We start from the raw sequence: 9,999 nt of genomic DNA, 5'->3' as shown, positions 1-9,999 counted from the left end.
TTTTTTTCTTTATCACCTGTTCGTCCTTACCGATCCTGGCCGTTATTGTATCCGAGTTTAAAAAAATCCTTCATCGATACGTTAAAACGGACAGTAACCGAACCCTGAGAAACCATCCTTGTCACTGGAAAAAAAAAAAAAATTTATTTTCCAAAAATCCACGACGTAATTTCGCAGTAACCAAAATAATTATGCATGCATAATGGTCTAATGAAACTGCGGGCACGCGATATCCAAATTTTCGGTGAAACGCTTATCGCGAATTATAATTTACGTACAATTTTTCTCACTCATATTCAACCGTGTTATATGCTCAGCGTGCACGCGCGCGAAGTACATTTTGTCGTATGGGGTGGAGCGGCGAACGAGAAATAAATTGTAAACGGGAATACGTGAAAATAATTTACTGCACGAAACTAGAAATTATAAAAAGTCAATCGTAATTTGTTAAATGTTCTTACGTTCGCGACCGCTTCCGGATGCCAAGATTGTTGGATCGATTAGTTCCGGTCGTCGGCCGGAAAACCATGCGACGAACTGCCGAAAAATCGAAGACGATTTCGGGACGTAGATGGACACCCTAAAAATTTGGAGCGTGCAGGATGATTACGGTTGGAGTCGTCTGACCTGTTTTCAACGAAGGGAGAAATAAATTGCCTCACTTCTTTGTGTGCGTTCCCGTAGTCATTGGCAGATGACAAACACCGTATCCTCGGATAACATCGTGGCCAAAAAAGTCCAGACCATAAATGGAAAGGACGAGTTGGGGCCCTGTATACGTTGAAAGTCGTGAAATATGATACACGTAAAAACTCGAATATTCGATCAATTTTTTTCCCCAACATCAAAAGTCAAAACCCGTTTGTTTTTTCGAGAGTTTCCTTTTTCTTTCTTTTTTTTTTTTTTTTTTTTTTTACTCACATCCGTGGGGATTGATGCTCTTGAAGGCGATATCCAAAGGAAAATTCCAAACCGCTAGCTGTCGGACGTCACAGCTTTTTTTGCACATCTGCGTAAGGCCTTCTTCAATTCCCTGTGAAATTGCAAAATTCCTTGTAACTTTTTTTTCTTCCTCGAATGAACCATCGTGATAAATAAACTGCAGAGAAAAGCGGTTTATAAATGATTTCGATCACGGAATCGCGGCGGCATAAAAGTTTGGCTGTTGTTAATATTTTCTTTTCACTTTTTATAAATATAATCGCTGGTTCACATGCGTTTTCGGTTATACAATAGAAACCTTGAATTCTACTTTGGGGAGAATTTTTCTTTTCGTCGGAGTTTCTTGAGAAGCTCTTCAACAGATTTGGCAGCGAATTTCCACCTCCGTTTCCGGTTTCTGCGTCAATTCTTGAAAACGGGAGTAGCTCGCGTTAAATTTCAACTTTTGAATTTATTTGAATCGAATTTATACATATAAAAAGTAGGTATGAAGTGGCCAATATTTCCGCCCGTACAACGAAAATCTTTAAACGGCATTTATGTCCTCGAGTGATTCTTATGTCACACCGACATAGTGGGTACGCAAATTTATATCTGCGGTAATAGATAACGTGCAAAGAGGTAACGTTCAAATCCTGCACGAATTCCCGTATGAATTACAGGATGTTTATCCCGAAAAAATTACCGAATCAGATGAATAAAATACTTCCGAAGATCGATCAAACTACAGACGTGTAAAGCTCCCTCCCGTATAACGTGATAACAAGAAAAAAAAGAATTTTCTCATTCATTCGTTGTTTTCGACCCAGTTATTCAAATTCTCTAGAGTGAAAATGAAAATGTACGATGAGAATGAAAATGTATATATTATATATGTATATCCATTCCTACATGAAAGGATAACCACGGAATTTTATATCGTGAGAAAAGCTTAGATTTGAATATGAAAATATTATGCCTCAACGAATAAATTCACAGCCCAAAATTTTATATTTACGACTTTCCCCGCTGAAAATAACTGGTACGGTAAAAGACAGACATGGAAATGATATGCGAAAAATAATCCCGCTTTCAAAAACTTCCACGCGACATGACCCATTGTCGGGATTAATTGATAAATATAGGGTGCTTAATTTCTTACGATTCAAATTTTAACATCGACGCGGCGGTGATTTCTGAATATTCATAGAAAAATATTGGAGTCATACGGCGAATGAAAAAATATTATCATCCTGCAGAAATTGCGTTCGATCAATTTGCAATTAATTACCGGAAAATCTCACGATACTGTAATTGAAAAATACTGCTCTGAAAAAGAAAATAATAGTTTTGAAAAGTTCGACACGAGTTTACTGGGATTTACAATTTTTTTCAAAAGATTTGCTCCCTGCAGACTTCGGAACAAATATCCCGCACATCCAATACAAGTTTAAACGATAATCAATAACTCAGTCGGCACGAATATACAACAGTGGGTATCAAAGGGACGTTTCTAACCACGTGTTACGAGCGAGAGAGACGAGAAAAATTTATTAACGTTGTTGATTAAATTATGGTGGGAATAATAATATTATTATACCCTAACAACGGTCCAGTCCGGTCCGCAGTGATATCCGTACTTGCAATACACATTGTCGATATCATAAAAATTCGCGTACTCGATTGAGCCCGTAATGGAAAGGAAGAATTCACCTTCGACTGACATATCAAAAGCTCAGTGATCATAGATATTAATTGTATACGAATATGGGATAAATAACACGTTCTGTGGGCACCGTTCACAGAATTTGTGACTACAACAGTTTCACGGACGCAACACGATGGTTTGTTTTGATTTGAACCCCCTCAAGGTTACCATGACGACGCAAGACGCCCGTGAATCGTATCGTGGTTTCGGCTGAGGTAATCACGAATGAACGCAAAACCAGGGGTAAAAATTGGGTTCGGAACTATCAGGTATAACTTTATTGACACCGCATGAACTGCAAAAACGACAGCACTTGCTCAGTTGATTATTATAATGGATAATATATACAAGATTACGAAGTAATTAATGATATCTAATACAATAAGTAACAACTAGTAACGCACCTACTGACGGGCAATCATTCTTTCTCCATCACGAACAGAATTTTTCAATTCATACATTCCGCTTATCCTTATCCAACAACCAAAGAAGTGATTGAGATGAAATTCGCATGCCAAATGATTACGGAATTTATTGCCCGCGAATAACTTCAGTGTAAAAATTTTTCAACGTCGCATGATTATTTTTTTTTTTTTTCTCTTTAGTGACAATGGTTACACCCTACTATGATGATTCACCTAAGCAGCTACCTTAATTTTTCCATGATCTGATTGTTAATGACTATCTGGATGAACCGCCGCTGTGAACGTCATCGACCGTAACCAAAATTTTTCCCGCTATGCAATAAGAGGACTGACTTTTTCCTCAAATTCTAAGAAATACTAGCAACAGCATTTTTGGCATCATCCTTATTTTATATACTTTTACTGGTTTTTTTCTTTTCCTTTCTTGTCCATTTTTTCATCGCTGCTCCCCGTAGTTAGATCGGCAATCGCTCTATTTTCCCAGAGCTACTTCCTTCATGCGATTCAACGCAGAACCGGCCTTGAACCATCCAATTTGTTGGTCATTGAACGTGTGGTTCAAAGTTATGGTATCAACTTTGCCGTCCGCGTGCTTGATCTCGGCTTTGAGAGGCTGTGAAGTAAAATTTTCATTCACATCAGTAGAACAACGAAGAAGGGCACAACTTAGCGGAGGAAAAATCATCTTCAATAATTACCTTGCCAGGTGTGAGGTCCTTGAGTCCAAGAATGTTAATTTTGTCGGTCGGTTGAATTTTGTCGTAATCGCTAGCGTTAGCGAACGTCAACGGCAGCATACCCTGTTTTTTCAAGTTGGTTTCGTGGATACGAGCGAAGCTCTTAACGATTATCGCGCGTCCACCAAGATGTCTGGGCTCAAGAGCTGCGTGCTCCCGAGACGAACCTTCGCCGTAGTTTTCATCCCCGATGGTCACCCACCTGACGCCGTTTTTCTTGTAATAACGTGCAACGTCGGGAACACCTCCCCACTCTCCCGTGAGTTGATTCTTGATCTTATTCACTTCGTTGTTTTCCGCATTTACGGCGCTAAGCGGTTACAAATATCTTATAAACTCTTCTGGAAAACTTAAATCACTTCAAGCGATACGTGACTAGCAGTACATACCCGATGAACATGTTGTTAGAAATGTTGTCCAAATGACCTCTGTACTTGAGCCAGGGTCCTGCGGCAGAGATGTGATCGGTGGTGCATTTGCCCTTTGTCTTGATGAGAATTGTAAGATCGGTGTAATCCTTTCCGTCCCATTTGTCGAAGGGATCGAGTAGCTGGAGCCTCTGAGATTTGGGGTCAACATCTACTTTGACTTTGCTACCGTCCGCGGGAGGAGAATCGAACGTTTCTTCTCCAGCGTCAAAGCCGCGGCTGGGTAGTTCATCGCCAAATGGATCGTCCAGGAGGAATTCCTTGCCGTCTGCACCCTTCAGTTTATCGGTTACCGGGTTAAAATCTAAACGTCCGGCGATAGACAACGCAGTAACCAACTCGGGACTTGTTACGAACGCATGAGTGGCAGGATTAGCGTCGTTACGTGCGGTGAAGTTTCGGTTATAAGAAGTGACAATGGTATTCTTGTCGCCTTTCTTTATGTCTTGACGATCCCATTGACCGATGCACGGTCCGCATGCATTAGCAAGAACCACACCGCCAAACTCGCGGAGAGTTTGTCCCTGTAAAAAAATGTCGCATGGTTATCGTTCATGTTAGAAACTTGGAGCGTTGCGATTACGAAATGTTTGAAAGTCTGTTACATACAATTCCGTCACGTTCGATAGTTGCGCGAATTTGTTCTGAGCCGGGTGTAACGTTGAAAATAGACTTGGATTTGATTCCATGTTTCATTGCTTGCTTAGCGATATTAGCGCATCGTCCCATATCTTCATAGGAACTGTTGGTACAGGACCCAATGAGGCCGACCTTGATCTCATTTGGCCATCCATTTTTCTTTGCGGCCGCGCCTTCCGAAATAAGTACGAATCGAATTATTTAAAGTGACGTCAAAAGTTACAAGTCACCGAAGTATATCTATTATTTTTAACGGAGGGTTTGTGGCCGCCTAAGTTATTGCGTGCCATTGCGTTAAAATACGAAGAAACTTTTTATCTCGTAATATTAAAGATTAAATTGTAACGTTTACTGATATGAACCTATTGTAAATTCAAGAGCCTATCAAAAGAAAAACCCAATCACGTTCTGATCAGGAGAACGTCAGGAGATAATGATCATTCTATTTACCTATCAGATCTGCAAACAATAACTCCAGCGTTTCAACGTGCAATAGCTACTAATCAACTATGAGTACGTACGCCATATCGAACGACCGAAAATAGGTGTCAACTAGCTTCCCATTTAACAATAATTCAGTCGATCTCAATTATTTAATCTGGTATTAAGAATTATCGGCTTTTAAATACCATGGATGTTAGTCCGCGTTTTCAAACACCAAAATTCAAATCAACACGCAGGCCAACGCTTCGAATGTTATATAAATTTTTCTATTAAACTCACCCAGTTTGGAAATTGGATGTGCAAGATCAGGGGTGAAGGGTCCATTGACATGAGGTTCCAATGTTGAAAGATCCAATTCAATAACTTGATCGTACTTAGCATCGGAATCGGCCGTAAGAAGACTTTCTCTGTACCGATCAGCTGCTGCAGAAATATCCGCACGTCCTGTCGCTTTGAGGTAAGCTTGCATCCGTTTGTTGTAAGGGAATACTGATGTCGTCGCTCCAATTTCTGCACCCATATTACAAATGGTAGCCATACCGGTACAACTAATACTGTCAACCCCAGGCCCAAAGTACTCCACAATGGCTCCAGTGCCTCCTTTGACGGTCAGAATACCCGCAACCTGATCAACATAGCGTCTTCAATACTGCTCTTTGTCCATTTTCTGATTTAAACTCCAAAACCAATTAATGATTACCTTAAGAATAACGTCCTTTGGACTGGTCCAGCCTTTGAGCTCACCAGTTAATTTGACCCCGATAACGTTCGGGCATTTCAATTCCCAGGGAATGTTAGCCATTACGTCAACAGCATCTGCTCCACCAACCCCGATGCAAAGTCCCCCCAAGCCACCTCCATTTGGTGTGTGAGAATCAGTTCCAATCATAAGTAGACCTGGGAAAGCGTAGTTTTCGAGAATAATCTGATGGATGATACCAGATCCAGGGTTCCAGAAACCAACACCATACTTGGCTCCTGCTGTCTTCAGGAAGTTGTACACTTCCTTGTTGATGTCTTTGGCTCGAGATAAATCTTTAGCACCACCAGTTTGAGCTTCGATCAAGTGATCGCAGTGAATGGTTGAGGGTACTGCCACTTTTGGAAGACCTGAATGGAGAATGACCATCAAATAATGATAAATAACTTAATCCGCTAAAAGACAACTTTGCATTTTTCCGATTTTGGAGACAAGGACAAATTATACAATGATTTTCTATTAAACAGAAAACTGCAATTAGGAAGCAGCTTGTATGTACCAGAGCTGATAAACTGCAACATTGCCATTTGGGCAGTTGCATCCTGCATTGCCACTCTGTCGGGTCGTAATCTAAGGTAGCTAGTTCCACGGACAACATCTTGAGTTTTGGGTTCATCCAAATGAGAATACAATACTTTCTCAGATAGAGTCAATGGTCGGTTTAATCTGAGAATAAAGTAACATTAATAATCGGATTTATGGATGACATTGAAACATCAATGGATTTAATTGAATCTTACTCTCACCGTTTCTTAACAATTTTTATGTTATCTTCGAGTTTATCGTAAGGAAGGTAAGTGGTCTGGTCAAACTTTGACATAGCCACTTTTGCAGCTGCAAAGGTCAATGGGCTTGCACTGAAACATCTTTGTTGGATGTCTGCAGCAAACCCGGCCACCCTCTGAAATAAGATTTATTACTTCACAGATCAGCACTTCGCAAGTTCTAATCTTGAATGGAAAGGAATAAAAAACTTAAAGATAAGTGGCCATCATAGTAAACAAATGAGTACATATCTGTATCGTATAAACCACACAATCATAATTTATGGGATGGCAATTAGTTAGTATTATTGATTATCTGATTTCCCTTGATTGGGTATCAAATTATACACCGATATCATATGCTTTCGGTTCTTGAGTCAATAATTGAGAATATTCGTAGTGATTTTCCCTGCCTTTTTTTTTCTATTTAAACAGTTTATTCCAGTTTTACACCAACAGTAGGAATAACCTCCAAAAATATTTGAGACAATCAATACCAGCCTTGCTCACATAGCTTGCAGTTACATAACTCAATCGTGGCCTTTTTTCTATTTTTATTGAAAGGCACTTGGGTAGGATTATTTTAGCTTGGGAATGGTGATTCAATTCATCGTGAACCAAACATTGGATAAAAATAATCTATAAATTTACTGCAATATTCAAATATCTGCAATAATGGAGCACAGGCAAGGTATTTTGGAGCAAAGTGTTTTGGAGCACAGGCGCTCTAGAAGGTGGAAAATTCCATAAAAAATTACAACTCTTCATCGAAAAGTTATGCGTTGCAAGATGAAAGAGTGCAATGCACATGAGGGGACAGAAGACTTACAGAAATTAATTATTCGTCTAGAAACTGTCTGGAATAATCAGGATAGTTCAATTGACCTTTGAAGGAGATCGGGGTGGGGGATCTTCGCCGCTTATACAAGAGGGCCTATTGCGTACAAGCAAATATTGAATGAAATTTACTACGATGTGATTCATCGAGCAATTTATAATGTGTCTAATTCATAAATAGTCAAATGAATTATTTAACTGCCCACCTACCTGGGCCTTAAATACACGAACGCAGTACGACATTATCGTTGATTATTCTTTGTCGTGACGAAAAAAAATTACACGCACGCGCAAGATTGACAGACTCTCGTGGCAGTTCTTCTTAAACCGGCCACCAGAGAACTGAACTGAATCTGGTCTGAAACCTATCCAGAGTACAATTGCATCGTTCCACGCATGCGCTTCGAAAGAAGCGATTCTAATACAAATGCAGTTTTTGGCAAGACATCACCGACCTACTCGCAAAAACGAAATATTCGCTTCCAAAATCTACAAAATTCATGAATTTCTATGTTCCTATGGAGAAATCGAGTCCTGACAATTCAGGAAATAGTCTCCTGGTTGAAGTACAACGCTGTAATTCATTGTAAAAAACTTTTCTCGATCGATGGAGCTGATTTACTCCCAACGATCAATTAATAAACGTTCTTGAATTTCGAGTTGTTATCTCTTTATCAGCAGCAACAAGAATGATTCATTTAAAAAGAATTCAGAATAATTGCAGATTTCATGCATAGTTGAAATATTGCATTATCTCAATTACAAAGATATACTTTTGGTTTTTGTACCTACAAGTGTACAGAAGATTCAAAGATACCTAAAATAAAACATGATATATACGACATACTTATCATTTATCTGGGTGAGAGAAAAAGTGGTTCATATAACATGCTTGCCACGTTATATTATCGTCAATTGCATCCAACCAAACTATCGTTATAATCTTCTGATTGTACCTGACCAGCACCTGATCACAGGTGTAAGAAGTCAGAAACATCCCACAGATGATACGTGTCATGAAGATAATCCGGTTTTTTCTACAGAGGCGGTTCTGCTCTCCAACAATCGATACCGTGGAGCCCACGAGCTGTTCGTACTTTTACTTCAGGTATATTTTACTACCTGTTGTCAAGCCAAAGAAACTACTTCGTTATCGACAATGTTAGGATTAGGTAATTTTTTGTTTTTCTTCATTACTGAGGATTGGTAAAGATAGAATCCTGTGATGCTGTGCAGAATATTCGGATTATTATAAATTTGTACCTGTAATATTAAATTGTCTATGAAATGATTCTCATTCATTGAGTTATCTTCGATGTCAAATGTCTCTAGATCATTTGAGAGCGGGGATCTTACCACATGTGTTTCAAGATAGCATAAAATCTTCACGTTTATGTTTTTTGTCGCACGATTTTTCGCTACTTTTTGACAACCAAACAGTTATGTATAACCGTAGCAAAATAATTACCATTCGGTTGCATAGAAAGCCGAGTTAACGATGCCTTACCTACCTCAATAAAAGCGCTATCATCGTGACACAATGTCGTATAATAGTTTTACGTGGGATGTATTTCAGTAGAACCTAACACCGTGTAATAGTATAGTGTAACATACAAGTCAGTTCTTATGTATAATTTATGGGGTTGCATTCGATGTTCATACAAATTGCTCCACCTATGCAACGCGATGTGCAGCCTTATATATACCAGGATAATTGCAGGTTACATGCTCGCGGCAAATTTGCCTCAGGGATCTGGTGTCCACTTTGACTTTAACACGTAAGAAGTTAGAAGGTAGCTTTTATATCCTTTCTGGTAATTTTTACGCCTTGTTATACCAACATTTCTAATATCAAAATCGTGTTATTCGTGCAATGTACAATTGCATTATTAAAAATAAATTTTTCTCTCGATGAGATCTACTCGCATTGATCACTTCTAATTTACGTGATACACTTAGATGCGGATTAGATCACTTGTGTAAATTTTGAAATTAGACTTCAGTATCCTTGAATGATATAGCTACTAGGATAATTCACGATCGTCCTAATTCCAGCGATTCTTATTTCGCTGATTAATCAATGGGAATCGATCACCATTAGACGTAATAATATATATAAAATTTTCTATGTATAGGGTACGGCAAATTGCAGCTTTGTAGATCGTTATATTATGATAAAATAATAATAGAGTGATCGCGTAGCGATTTATTTAAACCAGTGGACAAAACGGATCCAACTACATACTCGAAATTTTATACTGTTACACTTAAAGTCGGCCCCGTGTTACACAGTTCAGACACACCCACGCATTATAATTCCACCGTTTAAATATTGT

General features: G+C 39.0%; 2 protein-coding genes across 6 annotated transcripts in view; both read right to left on the bottom strand.

Annotated features, from left to right (window-relative positions):
* The window catches only part of LOC105693568 (B9 domain-containing protein 1), a 61,600-nt gene extending 58,806 nt beyond the window's left edge, over positions 1–2,794 (bottom strand). For 3 of the 5 annotated variants that reach the window (XM_048653622.1, XM_048653621.1, XM_048653623.1), the window contains exons 1-5: positions 2,522–2,794; positions 922–1,033; positions 663–771; positions 462–580; positions 31–124 (exon numbers count right to left, since the gene is read on the bottom strand). In XM_048653622.1, the coding sequence (XP_048509579.1) occupies positions 31–124; positions 462–580; positions 663–771; positions 922–1,033; positions 2,522–2,647 (560 nt within the window). In that variant the 5' untranslated portion in view covers positions 2,648–2,794. Of the gene's footprint in view, positions 1–16; positions 125–461; positions 581–662; positions 772–921; positions 1,034–2,521 lie in introns of all 5 variants that reach the window. The other 2 variants (XM_012413596.3, XR_007277939.1) reach the window with 2 other exon arrangements.
* Positions 2,795–2,879: 85 nt separating this feature from the next.
* LOC105693566 (probable aconitate hydratase, mitochondrial) lies at positions 2,880–8,029 on the bottom strand. The gene is made up of 9 exons (XM_012413593.3): positions 7,874–8,029; positions 6,809–6,963; positions 6,562–6,728; positions 6,003–6,412; positions 5,582–5,927; positions 4,829–5,031; positions 4,181–4,743; positions 3,753–4,101; positions 2,880–3,667 (listed from the first exon to the last, which is right to left on the bottom strand). The coding sequence occupies exons 1-9, from the start codon at positions 7,904–7,906 to the stop codon at positions 3,527–3,529; spliced, it is 2,367 nt and encodes a 788-aa protein (XP_012269016.2). The 5' UTR covers positions 7,907–8,029; the 3' UTR covers positions 2,880–3,526.
* Positions 8,030–9,999: the final 1,970 nt, after the last annotated feature.

Source organism: Athalia rosae, chromosome 4 (genome assembly GCF_917208135.1).
Source record: "Athalia rosae chromosome 4, iyAthRosa1.1, whole genome shotgun sequence".
Classification (NCBI taxonomy): Eukaryota; Metazoa; Arthropoda; class Insecta; order Hymenoptera; family Athaliidae; genus Athalia; species Athalia rosae.
Note: the sequence above shows the minus strand (reverse complement) of the source record. Positions and strands in the feature narration are given on the sequence as shown.